We start from the raw sequence: 22602 nt of genomic DNA, 5'->3' as shown, positions 1-22602 counted from the left end.
TAAATTGCAAGCAGGCGATCATCATCCTCACCTAGCGAATTTTTGCTAAAAATGGAGTGTGTTGCGCCGTGACCACATGAATTTGTCCACAAGAAAGTTACCAACCATGTTCAAAGACCAGTTTCCAGCATTATATTGTTCAACCATACCAGTGCTAGGTGACGTGTACGCAGATGAGCACAATTTGTCTCGGGAGCTGAAGTCTTTTGGGGAGCTAAGGAGCATGAAAGTCGTCGAATTTAACGCACAAGCAGCCGAGGGAAAGAAAAATGACAACAGCAGATCTTTATGAGCGATGACGCTAATGAACAAGCTATGCCAAGTATGACTACCCTGGAACGCCACTAAATAATCACATGGCGTACAAAATAAATGCAGGCAGAACTCGTGATACCTGCCGACATTAATGCGATTAGCATTCAAGCGGTGTAGCGGCATAGTATTCAGGAATACACACTTGTTTATAATCTCCACTGGTCATTCTGGGACTTCCATTGTTTCGGCTATAGGAAGGAAGCAAGAAAAACAAGAGGTGGAAGGCAGAGAGATTAACCAGCAGTAAGTGTCTGGTTGACTACTCTGTACAGGGGGATGGGGTAAGGGCAGAAAAGATAACAAATTAAGAGAAGATAAATAAAGAAAAGAAATGAACGCATCGGTTCGCACATTCTGTAGTTTTTCAGTGAGTCCAGCAGTTTTCTTTAAAAAGCACACTAGCGCTTTTAAACTAGTTCGTGCCGACGTCAGCTGGGACCAGGGTCCAATAATTCTGCCTTCCGTAAGGGAACGGTTGTCAATCGTGTGGAGCGTGGCACTGAGGACTTTTCCTTGTTCATTGAAACAACAACAATCACACAAAAAGTGCGCTATCGTCTCTTTACACCCGCAAACTTCACAATCTGGACTTGCGGCCATTCCGGTGAGAGTACGCATTGGAAAAAGCTACTTCAAGCTATAGGCGACAGATGTGAGTTACCTCCCGTCGCGGTAAGCCATATGGAAGGCGGAGCTTCAGATAAGGGCCCGGGGAACAAAGGCGCTGGTTTTTGAAGTCTGCCGAATTGCACTGGGCCAACGTAAGGACGCGAGCAAGCGAACGGAGCTTTCTCGCTGCGTCTGCTCTTGACAGCGGGATCGCAACGCAATCGGCACTGGTATGGGAAGATCGAGCGGCTGCGTCTGCCTGCTCGCTTCGATGGATGCCGCAATGAGTTGGCAACCATTGAAATACGATGTCATGTCCTGTCTCAACTGCCCGATGGTAAATTTCCCGTGTGTCCGTGACAAGTCGTTCGTGGGGTCCACTGCATAATAGACAGAGCAAAATCTGGAAGGCGGTCTTGGAATCGCAGAAGATGGACCATATCTGGGGTGTTTGATCGATCAATTGAACTGCAGCACGCGTAGCTGCAATTTCGACAGCCGTCGTTGATGTCAAATGCGATGTCCTGAATTTTATCACTGCAGATTTTGCTGGGACAAATACTGCACCTGCTGAACTGGAGTGTATGACCGACCCATCGGTGTAAACATATAAGCGGTCACTGTAGACATCATGTAATAGCAATAATGGTGCCTGCTTCAATGCTACTGACGGCATTTGTGCCTTCTTCCTGATGCCTAGAATGGTAAGGTATACTCGAGGTGAATGGAGTCCAGTGAAAGCGAACCTTTTGTGTTATTGTTGTTGCTTCAATGAACAAGGAAAAGTCCTCAGTGTGAAAAGTCCACAGTGGCAGGGAAGGCCATGCTGCTGGGACGTAATTCGTTAGTAGCGATGCTCCGTCAGTAGTCACGAGACGGCTAAAACTCGTATATGGCCTAGTTGTTGGCAGGCAAGCAGGATCATGAAGTGGTGTCCTTGCAACATGTCCAATGTGCACTCTTAGAGCGTCGACTGCAATTTATGTTGTTATAGGGTGGTCACGCGCTATGTCGATTGGGGCTGCTGTGGATGTACAGTTAGGGAGACCGAGGAATGTCCGAAGAACTTGTGCTTGTATACTCCGGAGTGCACGAAGGTTCGTTTTACTGGTGCATCCCCGCACGGGCAGGCAGTATCTTAGGAAGCACATAAATAATGCACGGTACAGGTGTAGCATTGATTGCACAGATGCGGCCCAAGACTTTCCTGCGACAAAGCTGGGTACATAGCCTATTTTCGTCAACATCTTTTTCATCTAGGAGTGCTGATTTTTTGTGTTGGTTCGATCCATCAACTGAAGTCAGCGTTGGATTGACAGGATTAGCGCACGTCCTGTCGTCTTTCATGTCCCTGTCAATTCAGCGCTATGACTTCAATTTATCTTTTTCATATATGAAATATGTGGCGTCCAAGACAAATCACGATCGATGATGAATCTAAGAAAACGGTGTTTTGTTTCGTAAGCAATTACTTGTCCATTTACGCGCATAACATATGGAGTCATTGTTTTGCGTGTGAATGCGACTAATCGGCACTTTTCTGAGGAGAGTTCTAGGTCTTTCGTATGCAGATAAAAGGTGTTTGTGTGATCGCCTTCTGCAGCCTCTTTCGTATTTGCGAACGTGTCACACCAGACGCCCAGGTGCAGATCGATATCATCTGCGTAGATGGATATCTGGACCGTCCTTGGCAATGATCCAACAAGGCCCAACAGTGCTACGTTGAAGAGCGTGGGGCTTAACAGCATGCCTTGCGGCACACCTTTGCTGGTGAGATGGTGGGATGTCACTCCATCCTCTGTAAGCACGAAAAAGGATCTATCCTCCAGATAGCTCTGAGTCCAGCGCAGTGAACGGCCACCAATGCCCACATCAGTCACAACATCGAGGATTACTTGGTGTGCTACATTATCGTATGCGCCTTGGACATCAAGAAACAGCCACCGTTAATCGTTTCATGCTCTTTTGATCTTGAATAGATGTTACCAAGTGAACCACGTTATTGATGGATAATCGACCGCGCCGGAAGCCCGCCATTGCATTCGGATATACCTCATTGTGCTGTAAATACCATTCAAGGTGCGTCAACAGCATCCTTTCCATTAGTTTCCCACCGCAACTGGCAAGAGCGATGGGACGGTACGATGCTAAGCATAATGGAGATTTGAAACGCTTAAGTAAAGGTACTAGGCGGCTTACCTTCCACTCACAAGGAAGAAATCATTCGCGCCCGAATTAGTTGTATCTCTTGAAGAGTACACTACGGGATTTTTGGCCAAGGTTTCCAAGTGTCTTGTATGTGATCCCGTCGGGCCCAGGCGATGATGACTTTCTACAAGTCGCCAACGCAGCTTCTAGCTCCTCCATAGAGAACATGCGATCCATGCAGCAGTCTTGGGGTGCCGGAACCTCACGTGGTGTTTATACAGACAGTGACGGCGAGCTAGCTACTCTTGCGCAGAAGTCCTCAGCAACGTCGATCTCACATTGTCCCTGATGCAGGCAAAGAGACTTAAAAGGGTGGCGCTGTTGTGTAGACAATTGTAGGCCACGCAGAGTTCTCCATATCAGTTACAGAGGCTTACGAGGATCCAAAGACTCGCAAAGGATTTCCACTTTTGAAATTGCAACGTATCGATGCCGCGCTGGATTTTCTTTTGGATCCGCCTCGCCTCCCTCAGATCATGAATACATTTGGTGAGCCTGTATCTTCTTTCTGCTCGTCGGCGAATCACTCGAAACCTTTCCAATTCACTTTCATATTTCGTATACTTTGGAGAAGGCCTAAAAGTGAACATAGCCTCTTGCAGTGCATTTCAAATCTGGTTCTCAAGGAATGACGGGTGGCCTTCTTGACATTCGTCTTCCATAAGCGACCTGAACTTCGTCCAGTCTGTTCTACGGAGGGCAGTAGATAGAGACTTGGCTAATTAGTTTTGTTGTCTCCAGCTACGTGGCACTTGCATATTTTTAAACTCTGGCTAAAGTTAGCTGGGACACCCTGTATATATAATATTGCATTTAAAAAAACGCCAAAAGGAGCTACGTGGTCTTTCTTTCTGCTTTGTCTTTCTTTTTCGTGTGCGCCCTACACCAAGGGAAGAGGATGGGCCCTGAGCGATTTCGTGTCCGGCAGTAGATGTCTGACATCTCCTCAGATATCTATGTAATAAAAACTGTGACTATGTAATAAAAACGGTGACAATATGGAATTTTTTATGCAGGCAATCTTAAACATGGGCCGGAACTGTAACAAAAAAAAAATACGATTAATTTTCAGGTATCAGGTTGCATTCGTAGCTCCTTATGGATCATTTCCCCTGTCACCGCGAGAACTAAATGTTCCCAATATTATGGAGTTTTGATTTTAATAATGAGAGACCTCTGCCAAACTAGAGCTGCTTGGGATAAACAACCAACTACCCCATTTGGAATAGTATTCAGATAATATGGTAGATATCACAAAGATGGCTTGACCGTAGTACACGTTTTGAACGATGAAACCCCTAAAGCTTACGGCGCGGTTGCATATTTGCGCACATCCGTGGTCAAGGAAGAAGCAGGGACTCTGGTCGTATCGAATTGCCGAGTAGCACCGATTAGGAAGCTTTCTCTTCCCAGGCATGAAATGATGGGCTAGGTGATAGGTACCGGACGGAAGAAATACCTCAATTGGTCGCTGAACCTCCCAAAAGCGAAATATCGTAGATCTGGGCGGATTTCACTACATTTAATGCGATATTCAGCGCCGATACCCTTTGTCGCCAAGAGTGTGTTAGAAACCCAGCAGAGAATAGACCCATACCTATGGATTTACTTCCCTGGTACCTAAATTCCGGGCGAGCTTCTGATAAAGGGAGTAACTGAGAGGATACTGAAATCAAGTTTTCCGGTATAATGGAGATTTTTGGCTATCGTAGCCATCTACTAGCTGCCCAAGCCATAGTCTTACTGCAGTCTTGACCACATCAAAGCTTCAATTTCGTAGCGATGCGTTCCCCTCGATTCTATGCCATTGTTATCATACACCGTTCGTGGCAGGCTGATCCCCTTGATAACGCGGGCGAACCGTCTTTATAGCCACTTACGAAGAGCGAAAAGCAGGAAAAGGAATCTCGTCAGAAAAGGCATCGCTACGAAATCGTGGCTCAGGTGAAGAAACACCAATTCGCTTTTCCAACGTAGCAGTAGGAGCTAGAATCTGTCTTACCTCTGCAGAAATAGTTACTTGTCAAAGCTTGTTTGAATTACCGCCTGGTCGCCGCAATTTTTCACAACTCCACCCTTCCCAACCATATATGCGAGACTCATCTCACTACTAAGCATATTCGAAAATCACGAGTATGTTTGAATATTCAGGTAAAGCGAGAAGCCTTCAAAGACGAGCACCATTCATTGTGTCGCGCAAGACGTGTGCCACTGATTTCCTGATAATCGACTTTGCTGGCACCGGCGACCTACGATGAAGTTGAAGAAAGGCTCAATTCTACTCAGTTCTCCTGAGTCAACTGAGTCAAGCATCCCATTATTCGGTCGGAACATCATTTTCCTAAGCTTTTTATCAGCGCAACCTCATATCATATCATCATCATATCTGCACCTGATCATCATCATATTCTGCAATCAATCATCATATCACCTCAATCATCATATTCTGCACGCTGGCGCATTAGACCCTTTTATGGAACTGAGATGATCAAGAAAACGGAGATCCGAGGGCCTTAATGTTTAGTAATCATTACCGTACAGAGTGACAGACAATAAATCCAGAGAAAGCATGCGGAAGGTTAGTTATTGTTTGATTGAAATCTAGAAATAATCACGTAAAGGAAGATGAAAGTTGATGAAAACATAATTTGCCGCAGGTGTGTACTAAACCTACATCCTCCGCATTATGCGTGCGGTGATTTACCAATTTGTAATTGGAACTGAGGGCACAGTACTCCTTTGTGCGGGAAAAATAAATTACGTAAAAAAATGCTCAAGAAACATGTGACATGCATCCGTCTCAGCAGTCGTGCGTCTAGTGGTCCAATGTCTTCTTTGCCTTGTTAAAGAATGACACAGGCTCCACACTTCAGTGAAACAGGCGCACATTTTGCTTGAATACTGAACGCAAAAGATCATGGCAAGAACACGCACCCGTACATCGTCGTTTTCACGTGTGCAGTTGCGCGCGTAACGCACATTGAACTGGTGACTAACGTGTAGGCCTCAAATTAAAAAAAATATGAGGTTTTACGTTCCAAAACCACTTTCTGATTATAAGGCACGCCATAGTGGGGGACTCAGGAAATTTAGGCCACCTGGGGTTGTTTAACGTGCACCTAAATCTAAATACACGGGTGTTTTCGCATTTCACCCCCATCGGAATGCGGCCGCCGTGGCCGGGCTTCATCTCAAATTTCCGAATGTGTTCAGAAGATTTACCTCAAAATCAGTCTGTCGAGTCATGTTTTCTGAGAACACCAAGACATTCCATTGTGCTTAGAAGAACCTAAGCAGCTCGTGGAGATCATTACCAGAATAAGGCATCTAGAACTTCTTCAGAAGATACCAGGTCAGATGTAAAGTTGCTTTTTTTTTTTAGAGAAACGCTTCCAGAGACAAATTGAATGAAATGATGGTCTGGTTACTAAAGATATTAAATAAAGTTATGTGTGACAGCTACTACAATTTCACGAAGCAAACAACAGCCCTTAGCTGAAATCGAGGCTGCGATCAGCCCCAGACCACTTACCCTGCCCACACAAAAGAAAGTAAACGCGAACCTCTGACCCCATCTCAATTTTCTATAGGATCGCCTCTCCTTCGTTTCTGAGAGCGGTTGCATCACGAAGGCGGGCATGGCGATGATGAAAAATAGAAAGAATATATTCGCTTCAGTGGTACATGTGACTATATCCGAGTCTCAAGCGGTTCTGCCTAACACGGTGACGAGGACGGCCTTAAATAAGCTCTCGTGTACAGCCGTTACAATTCGTGGAGAGGTTTCCACCGAAGCGGTCATTCACTTCTCACGGTCTTGTGGTAGTCGATGTCTGCTTGGAGTTGCGCCCATGGAGGTGTTAGTGCCTTCGTGTTCAGCGACGAAATGGTCATTCACTTTTTCTTGTCTAGTGGTAGTCGAAGTCTAGTTGGGGTTGCGCCTATGGACATCTCAGTGCCAGCCTGTTGTGCCAGGGCCAGTCTTGTGCCTCTTGCCAAGTCGTGAAGTCGACTGCCTCCTCCTCTTCGTGGCCTGCTGGTTGCCCGTGTCAGCTCAGGACGTGGCAGGGACCATATCGGCAACGCTTTCTTGGTGATGAGGGCAATTGCTTCGACACGGGAAAGCGAGCTGGAACATTTCCCACACTTGAGAGGTCGAATTCCAGGCCGATCATAACATTGATCAACTTACCTGTCGCTGGAGCTAAACCGGCAAAAGATGGCCGACCATTTTTTGCGTCAGTGTCGAAGGAGTATCTGACTTGGCGAAAGACCAGCATTTGTCGCCCTGCCGAGTTGAATTAGTGTGCTGATAAATGTAACAGTCGTCCTAATTCATGAGCACCATCTATCAATACAGCTCTGAAAAACTGGAGAGGTCACCAAAGTTCTTTTGGCATGAAATGGGATATAGAGTTACAGCCTGCATGATGCTATCCCCAGTGAAAAAACCTTGGGAAAACCAGTCTGGCTGCTCTACTCCATTGAATCTGCATACGAATGATTTAAGGCTCATTCCGGTGGGTGCACGAGCTCCTGATTTTAGCTTTGTAACCCTGGGCACAGACCTCTTGTTAAAAGGCGTTCTTGTCGAGGTAGAGAGTATAGCTGCTGGTTCCTGTACAAACAAAGCAGTCGTTGTGGAGTCGTGATCGGCGGTGAGCCGCCGACCAGCGCCATGCAACTATGAAAGTTGTGTTTCACTGTAAGATAAGCCCAATTCGGACACAGTGCCAGCAGCGGCCATCATAATCAGGTGTCGGCTCGGTAGTCAGGTAAACCCGAGCGTGGACGTACAGACCATTACGACTGAAAACCGGTGGCTGTGATTAGTTTAGCTCTGAGCACCAGATCACTTGTGCACTGGGAAAAAACACCGAGACCAACCGCAGGTAGGCAATACCGACTCCACTACCAGAAACATCACAGCATGGCTCCACCACTCGAACAAGCAGAGATCATGTACTCACCCTTGACGACGCGCAGCTGCGAACTTGGAATAAGTGATTGCAATGTTGAATAGGATGAAGCACCTTCCGCAATGTGCAGAGGCTGTACGGAAAGAAACGTGTACGGATGCTACAGCGCAGCCATTTTTTTATGCCTTGCGCTTGGAAAAATTAAACACACTGAATGTTTACCGCATCCTGAATACTGTGAATAACTAAACAAACCAGCTATACAAGCGACAAACACCATTTTTCGTGATTTTTCGTGACTAGCGATGTACAGCTATCCATACGTAACTATTACAGTATAGCTGTATATCTGCAACTGCTGTTAACGGGGCATGATGAATAAACGCAGATAACATAACCTGGTAGCTACTGAAATAAGGGCATACCGTCAGCGGGAGCTGATGAAGGCAGCACTATATTGCTGCCTTCGCCTGCACTCTCTGACTGCACCTCGTTATTGCTTATTTCATTTTCGTGTTTTGGAAACGCTTTTTGTACTCATGAATGTCGACTAACCTTGCCTCTTCTCGTTTTCACTGCACAATCCACTTGGTGACATTGTAACCGGCAGAGAATATTTTACTTCAACGAATTTGAAAAATAATTCGCAAGAAAATGGCTCTCTGGTGCCGGCTGCGAACGATGACAAAATGGCAAAAATAAAGCTGGGCGGCACGTGCTCGATGCGCAAGCGCGGAACGCGCAGTGCTGTTCCAGAACCCTGCTGCGCTGGTCGCGTCTTGGTTGGGCCCTCCGCGACGACCCCTCGAGTACCGACAAATTAATCCCGTTTATTTTACTGCGCTTAGCAGTTACGAGTTAGGTATCAGCACATCCCTGTAATATCAAGGCTTCTTTTAACATCATGCGAAACGAAAATGAAACAAGAAAGGAGTGCGTGAATTTACGTGTGTTGGAACTAAGGACCTCAAGGCTCTGAAACGAAGCCCTTACCACTGCTCCACGTTTCTTTTCTTTAATACATGGCATTTATTGCAGTGAGTGTAACAGTGCACACGAGCTTCACACAAGCAAGAGGCCATACACTACACTTCAGTGACTCTAGAAATACCCAAAGAGCATGATGCCCGTGTAGTTAGCAACAGATCAAAAAGAACAGATACATTTGCCCCTAAATTGGAAGCAACGACATACAGTTATTCGTAACAGGGTCCCAATCAGGTTGAAACTGCTTGGTGATACGTGCCCTTTAGGTTAACGATAATTCGACTAAACTGTACTTTCGAAAAAAACAACTGGCTCAGCATTACGGTCTAACATGCGTGTCGTCTTTCAACTGTGTCGTCTAATCACAAAAAGAAAACGTATCAAATGACACGTTATCTTCATCGGATGCAATCAAGTATCGAACAATACGTGAATTCAAGCAAGTCAAATTTTTTTTCTGCACATTTGCGTTATAGCTTCAGTCTCCGACTTGATGGCAAAATAGTTTTAACGGGCCAGGAAAGATAGCAACTGAAAACATAAAATCCATTTTTTCGAGGTTGAAAATAAGCTTTAGAGCACCAAAGACTCAACCGAGAAAATATCACTCCTTCTCGCTTTCTCCCATCATACAAAAAAAAAGTATAAATCTTTATAACTTTACTGCACCCTACAATACGCTTTTAACGGGTCACACTAAAGTAGCACAAAAATATGAAATTCCTTCTTTATTTATTTACAACACAAAAAGCATAAGGGCTATGTAAAGAACAAAGAGCAATCCTTGTCGTCTTCTCCCGTCCGCTCATCTTGGTCCAAGATCGCGTAACTACCAGATCAGAAACTACCAGAAAGGCGGACGACGCCTGAAATTGGATGGTTCTAAAAAGTTCTCACTGTATACGGCATCCGTTTCATATGCAGGGAGAACAGGCATTCCTCCAGATTTGCTATCCTCTTTTATATCCTACGTTATTGTCATAAATAGGGGTATTTTTATAATTAGCCTATTTTATTATTATTTGTGAGAGTTTCACTTTATCACTAACTTTCTATTTTAATCCGTTAATAACCCAAGCATCTTTACCAGCCAGCTTCTTCGTAGAGCGTCAATCGAACAGGCTAAGCAGCCCCGAGTCAATGACTTCGCTAAACAGCTCCAATGTAATATCCTCGTTCCCAGCCTCTGCCATACATTCCAACGGATATTTACCGAAGCAATGCGGGAGATTGTTCATCGCTTGTCACTTCACATTAGTTAAGTTATAACTGCGAAATGCATGTTTGCGATACTCTACCAACGGACCGCATTGCCAACGAAAGAATTTTAAAAAATCGTTGGAATGTTATTTGCCTAGATAACAAAACAGTTTAACAGGTCACACTGTAGCATCAGAAAATAAGAAATAGCTTTTGTAATCCAAATGAAACTTGTAAAGTATTGTGGTGTGAACAAATGTGGTACAGTTCCTTGGTATGCACTGTGGGGCTTCAACGGAATGATGTTAAGAGGACGAAGGCGATGTTTGATGTTTAATCATCCAACTTCTTAAGTTACGAGAAACTCGAGAAACTACGTGGCAAGTTGCTTTGTTGCTCGCCTGCGACCTCCTGCGCACCTGAAGCCTACCCCCTCCCTACGCCTCCTTTGAAACCAAAGTGCCTGATCAGAAATCCACGGCCATCATCAGTGTCACTTCTATGTATATTAAGCAGTTGCTCCTGACTTACTGATGTGGTGTTTCCGAGAACTACAAATTTCCCCATGTCACCGATAAAGCAAACCCCCACTTCGGGGGAATTTGCCCGCTTGAAGGGGCACAACGTGACAACAATTGCTGAGCAGTACACAGTGGCGTACAAGTGCAGAGCAATCTTGAGCACTACTTACATAAACATTCATTCTGTTGCATCACAGGGGTTGAGAGTCATGGGAATGGGTAAATTGCAGTTGAACTGCTTATCGCAGTCATTTGCACAGGGCTGCTGAGTCTGTGTCACTTTTCACAAAAACAAGATCGCTATTTCCCTTATTCGTTAACTTGACTGTGAAAGCACGGATACGCCCCCTCCCCGGTTTCTTTGTTCTTTACACCGTATTAGAGGCCTTAGCAACGTGACAAGCCACTGGGTCTCAAGCCACAATGTATTATAAGTAGCGGCCTGTCTAACATTCACATATATGGGCTGGCTAGTCACGAGTGATTGATTTTGTCCTCTCGTACATGCCTAGTGCTGCACCAAAAACTAAATACCTGTCATTGGCTGCACTTACAGTCCGTTTCTCTAATCTTGAAATTTGTTTTGGTGAAAATGCATTACGTTACAGCACCTAAGTTTCACCAAAACAACCAACTATCAGCAATTGGCGTTTTACTAACGCTCTCTCGAAAGTTTCCATTTAAAAAATAAAGGCATAACAATGTTCACTTCCACAGGATAGTGATGACATGCGAAGGCGCCAGAGTTAGCGTTGGTACGATGGATGTTCTGTTATTTCCCACACAAAAAATTTAGGCAAATCTAACGCACATGTTGGAATCTATGTAAGACGAAACTTTTGTGAAGCAGTTATTTAAATGCTGTAAAGCTAAATATGATGAGTAAAACTGCGTCCGTTGTCATCTTATGCACCATGGAATCTCATGCGACATTTATGCTAATTTGTGTTCTACATCATTCACCACCTGTGGCGACAACAGTTCCTTGGTGTGCACTGTGGGGCTTCAACGGAATGATGTTAAGAGGACGAAGGCGATGTTTGATGTTTTTCGAGGGTATAATGGTGAGGAAAGGTGTACGCAGGAGGAAGTAAGATGCGATGGATAGTGGTAAGGCTGACAATGACTAGCCCGTTTCGCTCAAGCGTCTGCGGCTGAATGGAAACTGGCGTGCGCATGTGCTTTCGCATGCACGTGATGCACGCGGCAATAGCATGAAATAGCTTATTGGGAGTTGGCACTAGATAAGTAGAGGGGTGCGTGCGGTTGTGGTCTAATTGTTAATCTAACGGGCTCTTGTCCTGGAGGGCTCACCAAGAAAGAAATAAATAACAGAGAAAATTGCTTTGGCGCCACTCTTTGCGTCCTTGTCAATATATGAAGAGAACAGAGAGGTCAGCCAGAAGAGCGGCTAGTTTGTAACCTAACCTAAGTGTAGAACACGCAACGCTTCAAAAGTACGGCAAGAGAGAGACAATGATAAAAAAGCTAAGAGGCCCGCCTGAATCAAAGTTCCAACCTGATACTCATCATTGAGGTCGATGCCGAAGTCCATAGATATATACGGAAATACATATGCAAGTGGGCCGCGCTTTTTCGTTCTATCACCATCAGCTTACATATGCTAATCCTTGCTTGTCACCATGATCGCTGCTGTTACCACTGTGAAGCAAGAAACAGTGGCACAAGACAGCAGTTATAAGTGAAAGTGCCAACGCCGCAAGTGAAAGCGCCCTGTAAGACTGTAGGTGCTTCGCACCGGGCTCGCAACGCATGCAGTCGGCCATAGTTTCCTGTGATCTCTAATACTAAAGTATGGCAGTTCATACAACATGGGGATGATAGGTTATACATGGATTTGTATATACCTCATCCTTCTGGCTCTAAACTTCTTTATCATTTTGCGAATGGGTCTTTTTCAGTAAAGTATGGCGTTATAAATGCAACAATTCGCCATGATTATACGTGTGCTCGGAAACTTGTTACCTTCATGCACTTATAAAAATACTTGCTTGGAAATTTAGAAAGCTAAAGCGTAACAACGCCACAATAGCGTATGATGTCAGCATGAAGACTCGACAAATCCATATACTATCCATGTACTAGCTGAGCGATCAGCAGCGCTGCAGAGCGCCCGCTAGTAATTTTGATGCAAAGGCATCAGATGGTCCATTTAGGGAAAAAGCCGGCGTCTGAAGCAGCGAAATGGCGCCTAAATTCCCATTGGCTGCGACGCCACGTCACGTGCGCACCTCGACGGAGCAGAGCGAGCGATGGGGAACACCTGCTGCCGCGCTGGCGCGCCAAGTGTTGCATGAGTGGAGAAGACGTCGCCGAGTCATCCTCACTCTCGGAAGCCTGTGTTAGGGCCCGACCACACGGAGCACGGTATAGCCGTCTCGCTAAGCGTATAAGTGAGCGTACAAGTCCCCGTTTCCGTACGCGTGTGTCGAAGGGAACGGCGAGCAACCACACTATACGCGCACAAGTGACCGCTTCAGTGCGCCTACCACAGTGCTGTTAAATCACCTTGGGGGGAACGCTTGGGTTTGAAGAAAATTTATTCTCAACTTGCACAAAAGAGACAATCGCGATCGAGAAATCTGATCCCGATCGGGCTCGATCGCAATTGAAAGCGCCCCGCGTATGACACCCGTACAAATTTTACTTACGCGTACACCCGTATCGCGTAAGTTTCGATAACATCTGCGCGTAATTATCTTTTTCCATTTTGTACGCAGTTGTGCTACTTTAGAAGGCGACTCAAGCCTGCTTCACATAGTACGATCTTACAGTGCGTTTCTCGGAGCTGCGAGTTTCGCAAATGCGAACTTCGCATTACCGTTTCACATGCATTGGGCATGGCCGCTGCGATTTTGACATTTGTTAGCATCTAGCAGAAGAGTGAATTATTCTTGGCGTCAGTTCGCTTCGGTTAAAAACCAAATCAAAACAAGTTAGAAATTGTTTTCGATCATTTATTCTTTTTTTGTATTTGAGTTAACTACTTTATCAATACAAAATATCAATTAGGCAGGCCTCAGTGATGTTTCTGACGATGCGATTGGTTCCCCGTCCTCGCCGCATGTGCGTTTTCGCATAGACGTTCAGCACGCCAAACATCGATAAGAGAAGAAAGAGCAAGGTGAGGAAATGCAGGGAGGTCCACTAGACGGCGTCTGCTACCCTACACTGGGCGTAAGGGAAAGGGGAAAATCGCATGCATCAAGGGGCCCTCGTCCCATTTGCCGCACCTGCGAAAGCGCAAGCAAATTCGCATCATTTTGCATTTGTTGCTTCGTATATCTATACATGAGTTGAGTGAGCAGAGCCAGCTTAGCCGCGGCGCTAAGACTCCGCTGGTCACGTGGCTGCCGGCTGCCCTAAACTACGGTGGCGGCCGCCCGTTGTTTGTGGCATGCTCTCCGTTCGTACGAACATGTCGCGCGTTCCACCGTAAAAGTAACGTGTCATCGGAGTAGATATTGTTAGCCATGGACTTCGTCATAAATATTCGCGTCATATATTCTAGATTCCAGGCAATATCTGTGCGCAGCGCGCAGGAGCACGCCACGCACATCCGTCACGAAACTTCTGCAGATAGAAAAGTACCATCAGTCATTTTTCAAATGTGATGTATGATGACTCACGGAAATATCTCTATCAATTATGATCGCTGAAAGCCAGTGAATCCTCACGTATCAATTCGTTCTGCCTTTGATGGGTAGGACGCTTGGTAGCATAAGGAGCTCAGATATGATGTACGACGGTAGTACAAAACAAACTTACAATCCTAGCGCTGAAAGTTGTAAAACAAATAAAATGCACTACACTGCATGACAAGATATGTGCCTATAAGTAAAACGAACGAGACACTATAGTTGTTGAGGTAGAAAACAATAATCTTTGACGTCAATATTCTTCCAATTAAATATCGAGAAGGAAAGGATCCAAGATGTTAATTTGGGGAAATCTAGTGGCATATTCGGGTGGTTGTATTTTCTTTATTGTATCTGGAATACTATACGTAACAAAGTTCAGCAGCATGTCACACTTCTGCAACACGTGAAGGCGAAACGCTTATGCACACGTGGTAATGCAATAACTTATACGATCGGAGAGCTCAGACTTCTCGCAAGACATAACGAGCCGCCGTATGAAATAAACGTATGACACTGCAGGTCGACCTCCTATACGACACATGCGAGCATCTAATGCACTTCATAAAAATTACTTCCTTCTTTCTTTATTTCTTTCTCTCTTTCGTTTCTTCATTCATATTCAGATACTACGCCTTTGCTTCCTTACGCGGGTACGAGCCATTCCTGATGATCATATTTTTTGCATCACTGGACATAGCCAATTTTTTTGAAGAGCAGATCATATTAACAAACGCTCAACATGGTTTCCGACGACAATATTCTGCCTCTACCCAATTAGTTAGCGTTATACATGACTTTGCAGAGGCTGTATATAAGGGAAGCAAGTCGACGTAATTTTCATGGATATTGTAAAAGCTTTCGATAAAATGTCGCACAAGGAATTAATTCCTAAATTAAACTATATAATCAAAAATGAAGAGATATTAAATTGGATCAGGGTCTATCTTTCTAATCGCTGTCGATATGTGGCGTTCAATCGGGTTTCTTCCAGAGGTGTGGAAATTGGTCCTGGCGTTCCCCAGGTGTCAGTGCTCAGACCTTTGCTTTTCTTTTTCTGGTATTCATAAATGATATTGTAAAGGAATTTTCAACGATTATCAAGGTGTGCGCTGGTGATTGCGTTTTGTATAAAACAGCAAGCTCTGTACAGGATCAAACGGAGTTAAACAAGGATTTTGCCAAGACCATTTTGGGGTGTGAGCAGTGGCAAATACCTAACAATTCTGAAAAAAACTGCTTTCATGGAATCACTCGCAATAAGAAACCCCTGCTCTTTAGTTATCCTACTGCAGATCGAGTTCCTTCAGAGGTTGAGCACTCTTACATCTGAGCACCACCAAGGGTGTTAATTGAACGTTTGCCACGCCTCAAACCACTGCACCTCCTAACCAGACGCCAGCGCGGCGTGGACAACGACTAAACGGGCTCACCTTCCCCCCCCCCCCCTCCCCGCTCACCCCCCATCATCTGGAAACCGGAGAAAAAGATGAACGAGAGGGAACCCGTCAACGAATGGATAAGCGCAGTTAATTAGACGAGTCAAATCACCTGGCAGCCTGAGCCAAGAAGAAAGACAGCGTGCAAATCGGCTGCTGCAGGATTCCACGAAAGGCTCTCAGCCCGACCTTCACCTTGCAGACTGTGCAAAGAACGGAGTGGGCCATGGCGAACCAACCCGGTGTCACGGGATGATTTCTTTCTTCCACAAATTCCAAACCAGTTTCTTAGAGGCGGAGTTACTGTGGCTTAGGGATAATTGGGGCGTTGTATCGCAACGGAGTCGACGATGGTGAATTGCTGCTGGACAGTCTTCAGACTCCCTAGTCGACTCGCCTAGGGAAGACGACGGGATTAAAAGCCGATACTTTTCGAGAGTGAGGACACAGATTCCTGATGTGAACTGAGACATTAACTTGCTCCTGCATGGAGTGGGCTTCCGCACTGGAGCCGTGTAACTAAGCTAAATAAACCCTCCCTCCTTGATTTTCTACAACATGACGTCGTAGTCGATGGGCTTGGTGGATTCCATGATCCTGAACGCCACCCTAGCCGGAACAGCACTATATAAATATCTATGTTTACTGATTAATAACAAACTCTCTTGGAATACACGCACACGTAATATCATAAGAAGCCAACAAGCACTAACACCGAGGACAACATAGGGGAAGTTATTTGTGCTTATTAAATGAAATAAAGAAACGATAAATTAATGGAAATGAAAGCAGATGAAAAAACAACTTGTCGCAGGTGGGGAACGATCCCACAGCCTTCGCGTTTCGCGTGCGATGCTCTACCAATTGAGCTACCGCGGCGCCGTTCCCCGTCCACTTTCCTAGTCCAAGTTTCAAAATTCCTAGCCCAAGTTCTTTCTCCTCCTATAATAATAAAATTACCACTTCGGTTTTTAATATCGCCAATTATATGGTCAGATGCTTTCGAAAAACAAATTGTGCTGGTATTATTACGTTATGTTTCCTACAAATCATTACGGTTTGTTTGTGTTAATTATGTATGCTATTACCTTATGTTTTCTGGGTTGAGATTATGAGTTCCTTTCGCGTTCGTTTGTGCTGACAGCTTTCGGCTTCGTCACCGCATCCGTATTTATGTGTGCATGGCGGTGGTGTATTCGTTTTAGCCGAGCCACTGGGGCGCCTTCGCTTCGTGTTTATGCACTGTGGATGGAGAGATACGGAGAGCAGGCGCAGCAAGCCATTATGGCAGCAGCATATCCTGTGTTCTTGAGCTCCCCCAACTGACTGAAGTTCATTTAATCGCGAAATGTTCCCCACTTGAGCAAATGGCGGCACCTGTGAGTTTTGCAAGGCGTTATAAATATATGATGTTATCAAAATGTGCCTTCTGTGCACACTGTAGTGCTCAGAAGCTACCACATTTATGTGCCATTAGTGTGAAAGTTGATGGCATAAACTGTGCGGCAGTCTTCTAATAGCTGATGCAACAAGGCCAAGTGAAGTGTGGGGCCAGTTGGTATATAATCAGCTAAGAGGAAAACCAGCGAACGAAACGCGTACACAAGATACAAGGACTACACGGGACGAATGCTGACAGCATTCGTCCTGTACTTCTTGTACCTTGTGCATGCGTTTCTTTCGCTGTTCTTTTTGTCCTGATTGATCTTAGTTCACTAGATGAGTAGCACGTGGAGTTTATCGTAGGTGCAAAGACTACCGATGCGTCATCCTAGCATCATAGAGTGCAGTAAGGCGGCGACTTGGGCTAAGTTGTGAATGTTGCATTTTGATATAAAACCGCGTGCGTAAAAAAAAAAAGAAACAACAGTGTGCGCTGCTTTATATTAATGTGTATAGCATCATAGACACGACGGTCAAACGCTTAATTTAGTCACTGTCTTAGCATAACTTGGTGTATTAAATTTGGGAGATACTAATTATTTGCTTTTTTCGGATTACCTATATATACCTGTATCTATATATACCTGAGCTCAAGTGTATGTGAATATGCGACTTATGGTAGTTACTCTAGCGTCTTGCATGCTAATGATGTTATTGTTTTGGTCGAAGAAATAACGTAGGGAAGTCGGTGTAACATGGCTTCCGTGTTCAAGTCTTATCAAAATCGTGAGCATTTATTTTTTTTTTTTTGTCAGCTGTGTTGTGTGTGAACATGACGATAAGCGCCTTCTGGTTTTATGTTGAAGTATACGGGAAGTTCACTCTCGTAGGAGCAGTGAATACATACTTTTATAGAAGGGTTGAAATCCGGGCCAGTTGGTACATACTTAGAGGAAAAAACCAGTCAAAATATGTAAAGGACAAGAGGAGAAGTTCACACCACAACGACTGGTGTGGTGTGAACCAGTCGCTGTGGTGTGAACCTCTCCTTTTGTCCTTTACGTTTTTTGACTGTTCTTTTTTTCCTTTAATTATACTTTTATCTTTTTTTTTTCTTTTATTTATGATGCATGGCCCCTTGTGGTGCAGTACGCCCATAGCGTCTCGCGCATCATGCAGATACAAAAAACTATTTCCCCAAGTATTCAGCCACCCGCCGTGGTTGCTTAGTGGCTAGGGTGTTGAGCTGCTAAGCACAAGGTCATGGGATCGAATTCCGGCCACGGCGGCCGCATTTGGATGGAGGCGAAATGCGAAAACACCCGTGTATTATAATGATTTAGGTGCGCGTTAAAGAGCCCCAGGTGGTCCAAATTCCCGGAGTCTCCCACTACGGCGTGCCTCATAATCAGATCATGGTTTTAGCACGTGAAACCCCATACTTTATTTACTTAATTAAGTATTCAGCCGCGACAATATAAAAACATTCCTTATGTTGATTCTCACTACAAGCGACTACGCGACGCACGGACAAGCTTTTAATATACCTAGGTTTTCAGCGGGAGAACATCGCATCTCTCAATGCCTCAGTATAGTGTTACTGTTTGTCGTGCACCCCCAACCTTATAGTTCCTTCAAAAAATCAAATATCGTCCAGTTCGGTGCTACTGCCCTGGGTACTTCCTTTTCTCATTCTGGGAATTTGCTACTGCCACTTGGTAAAGACAAAACTGAATAACTTTCTTTTGTCGTAAAATGCGTAGTATTTCTGCGCTACACGGCGCAACCATTAAACGGAACCATTTTGTTACAAACCTCACCAAGCTCACAGAAAGAGTGCGATTTATGTTTCTCTTAGAAGTTACTATGACGTCTCAATTGAGCAAATCTAACTTCTAGAAAATTTTGTAGCACGCAGTGGTTCATACGTTGAGAAGGTAGTTATTGCACTTGGCTGCAGAACCAAATGGCCACTCTCATAACCTCATCGTCGTAGCTGGCAGTAGGATCAAAGAAGCAGGCTGTTTCCCTTTTTTCCACACTTCCGCTCCTTTCACCGAGTCAAGTCCAGACATGGTCTGGGGCCGCTGTCTTGGACAAGAGACCTGGCAAAACACACACTGAAGAACTCCGCCCGACCCGGCCAATCAGTGTCAAGGAATAAATCTGGGACTAAGTGACTAAGTGACATAGTTCAGTACTAAGTGATACTTTATTTACTGCGTTGAATTACAAACTCAATAAAGATATGAGGCTCGCACTACCCACGAATCGCATACACATATGTTATTATGCAGAAACAGTAACTTCTATATTGAGTATGGCTTGAGACAAATACGGCTGCCCCCACATTTTAAATATCGCAGCAGTGAAGTTTTGTTCCCTGCTTGCACTCGTAGTCGGAATCACTATTTTAAATATGGCAAATATATCAAGTTTTCGGTACTTGGATAGTTTTGTTCTTTCAATATTGTATCACATCGGTCGTGGAGCAAGGCAAATATTTTACCAACATATAATATGGAGTAAGCCAACCTTGCTCGCATTCCCGGCACAACATCCGTGTACCGGCTAAAATCTAACTGTGCGCACGGCCCGTTCCGCTCGATCAAAACACACAGTGGCCCGGACATGATCCATCTGACAGCCAAGTTGAGTTCAGGCTGACTGAGTCCGACCCGCGGGACAGGCGGAGTATGGGCTTTAGAGCCACATTGAGCCCGTGCATACTAACATAAACAGCACTAAGAGGTAATGTGGGCTGCTCTGAAAGGGTGACGTGAACCAACCAGAGCTGAGGCAACAAAGTTAGTTTATATTGAAAATACGAGAAAGCGTGGTACATTTGCGTGGACAACAATCTCTGGTGCTCCGCACTGCGCATGCACTGCGTACGCAAGCTATGCACAACCATGACGCCACGACACTGCATGCCCCTGGCCACATGCGTGATAACGCGATGCTGTAGTCTCGCGTTCAAGTACAGCGCAGCCTCCAGCGCTACTATGAGTGAAAAACTGTGTTTTGGCCACAACACTTTAATACGTCCTCATGATGCAAATCGTTGCAAATAAACCAAAGTAGCAAGGAGTAAGACGAAAATCAATAATTCATTTGACTTAGTATATTTTGAGGCGGAACGTGCGTTCACGCACGCACGCACGCACTCACTCACTCACTCCCTCATTCACTCACTCACTCACTCACTCACTCGCTCATTCACTCACTCACTCACTCACTCACTCACTCACTCACTCACTCACGCACTCACTCACTCACTCACTCACGTACGTACGTATGTACGTACGTACGTATATACGCACACACACATGCATGCACGTACAAATGCGCGCGCTCACTTGCACACACTCACGCACGTACACACACATCTGATTATCCGACTTAATGTAGTGTATACATGGAATGCTTCAGGCGGTTGTTCACTCAAAGGCACGAGTGCGAATAATTCGGGCTGTAGTGCCAGGATTATTGCAAGACAGAAGATGACCATTGCTCGATGACATACATCAGCGTAATCGCGCAGCCAAATTTGATGCTGTGCCCTTTCTTCACTGTGCTTTTTAACATCAGCTTTAATTACGGTTACCTTGTGCACAGGATTCTGTTAGAGCGGTATGCGTATAAGTGTAGGTTTCATATTGTTCACTATTTCGTCGCGCAGCCTATTTGCAGTGACAATGTTCTTGGATGTCCAAAAACAAGAAAGGGGCTGACAGATGGAATAGCACACTGTGGTATAAAGTTTGTAAACAGGGATAAAGTGCCTCAGAAAGGCTGGCCAACGTTTCGATAGGAGGCCGCCTTTGACGAAGAAAGGTCCTCCTATCGAAACGTTGGCCAGCCTTTCTGAGGCACCTTATCCCTGTTTACAAACTTTATACCACAATGTTCTTGGATGTCACTTTGTTCTGCTGCACGATCCTTTTGGAACAAGGGGGACGAGCAGAAGGAAAGAAAAAGAAAAGGCAGAGATGTTAACCAGAAATGCGTCTGGTTGGCTACCCTACTCTGGGGGACAGGAAAGAAGGAATAGAGAGATAGAGAGAGGGAGGGCGGAGGAAGAAAGACACGGTGAGATCGCACACACACGCAGAGGGCCTGAGCAAGTCAAAGGCGTTCACATAGACTAGGCACCCTCAAGAAAGACAAAAGTGCCTTCACAGCTTCGTGGGGCGACGAGCGATGGGTACGGTCTCCAAGTAGCACCTGCACAGACAACGGCCGATCGTGCAGGCGTCGCAATGCGATAGCTTGTTTGTCTTCCCGGCTGAAATCGATGACAGTGGCACAATAAATGTTCGATGTTCTCTCTTCGCTGCCGCAGACGTCGCACGTAGCACTTTCAATCAAAGTGGTGTACACCTTCGTGAAAGCCACTCCCACTCCCAGCCGGTATAGAAGCGATGCCTCACGTCGGTGAAGCCTGGGTGGAGGTCCGAGTTAGAGCGAAGAGTTTAGTTTGTGCAACCTGGTGCATCTTACATTTGAGATGTTCCATTCTGTTAAAGAGAGCTTGCATGCCAGGTGACGAAGGTGCGTTGCGGCGTCTGTCCTGGAAAGAAGAACGGGAATGCTGTGTTGTTGTTGGTGTGACTGTCGGGCAGTTTTGTCGGCTTGATCATTTCCACTGATTGTGCAATGGCCAGGTAGCCACTGGAAAATAATTTCGTGGCCTTTCTATTAGACGTGTTGATGAAGTTTGACAATTTCGTATGTTAGCTGTTCGTGAGCTCCACGTTTGAGAACTTACTGCATGCTGTTTAAAGCCAATCTCCAGTCGGTAAGTACGGCCTATGTACCAGGACTCTGTGTGTCAATAAATTGAAGGGCATTGCGCAGATCTGCGAGTTCTGCAGCCGTGGACGTCGTGACACGAGGTCTTGAATCGCAGTGTTATTTCTCTCGTCGGTATAAACACGGCACTGCTAGAACTGGTTGATGTAGTCGATCCGTCAGTATAGATGTGTAAGTGGCTACTGCACTCTCATACAAGAGGAGTAAGCTCAATAGTTTTAGTGCCGACGATGAAAGATCTGACCTTTTCTGCAGTCCTGGAATTCGGAGGTGTACTTCAGGACGGTACAAACACCATAGAGAAGACACCGACCTGGCACCAGGTGTGTACCCCGATGTAACTGAGGCAGGTATGCACTGACAGTTGTGCTAAATGATTTTCGGGGTCTTTCCACGGCGAGTGCGGCGAGGTGGTGGCAAGGGGTCCACGCAACGTGCCTGAGATGTGCACGCGTTGTCTCGACGGTGGTGTGCGTCATGGGTGAATAATTTCGAGCAATGGCAACAGTTTCAACCGTTGACGTACTGCGGGGTCACCCGAGGCATG

The 22602-nt window shown here is 45.4% G+C and overlaps 1 protein-coding gene across 4 annotated transcripts in view; it reads right to left on the bottom strand.

The window, feature by feature from the left end:
- Positions 1-22602, bottom strand: part of LOC135897999 (uncharacterized) — a 132386-nt gene that overhangs the window by 49444 nt on the left and 60340 nt on the right. Inside the window, exon 3 of one of the 4 annotated variants that reach the window (XM_070530705.1) lies at positions 8103-8184. The exons of the other annotated variants lie outside the window; for them this stretch is intronic. Coding sequence (XP_070386806.1) covers positions 8103-8184 — 82 coding nt within the window. The remainder of the gene's footprint in view (positions 1-8102; positions 8185-22602) is intronic. 4 annotated transcript variants of the gene reach the window in all.

Source organism: Dermacentor albipictus, chromosome 1, assembly GCF_038994185.2.
Source record: "Dermacentor albipictus isolate Rhodes 1998 colony chromosome 1, USDA_Dalb.pri_finalv2, whole genome shotgun sequence".
NCBI lineage: Eukaryota > Metazoa > Arthropoda > Arachnida > Ixodida > Ixodidae > Dermacentor > Dermacentor albipictus.
Note: the sequence above shows the minus strand (reverse complement) of the source record. Positions and strands in the feature narration are given on the sequence as shown.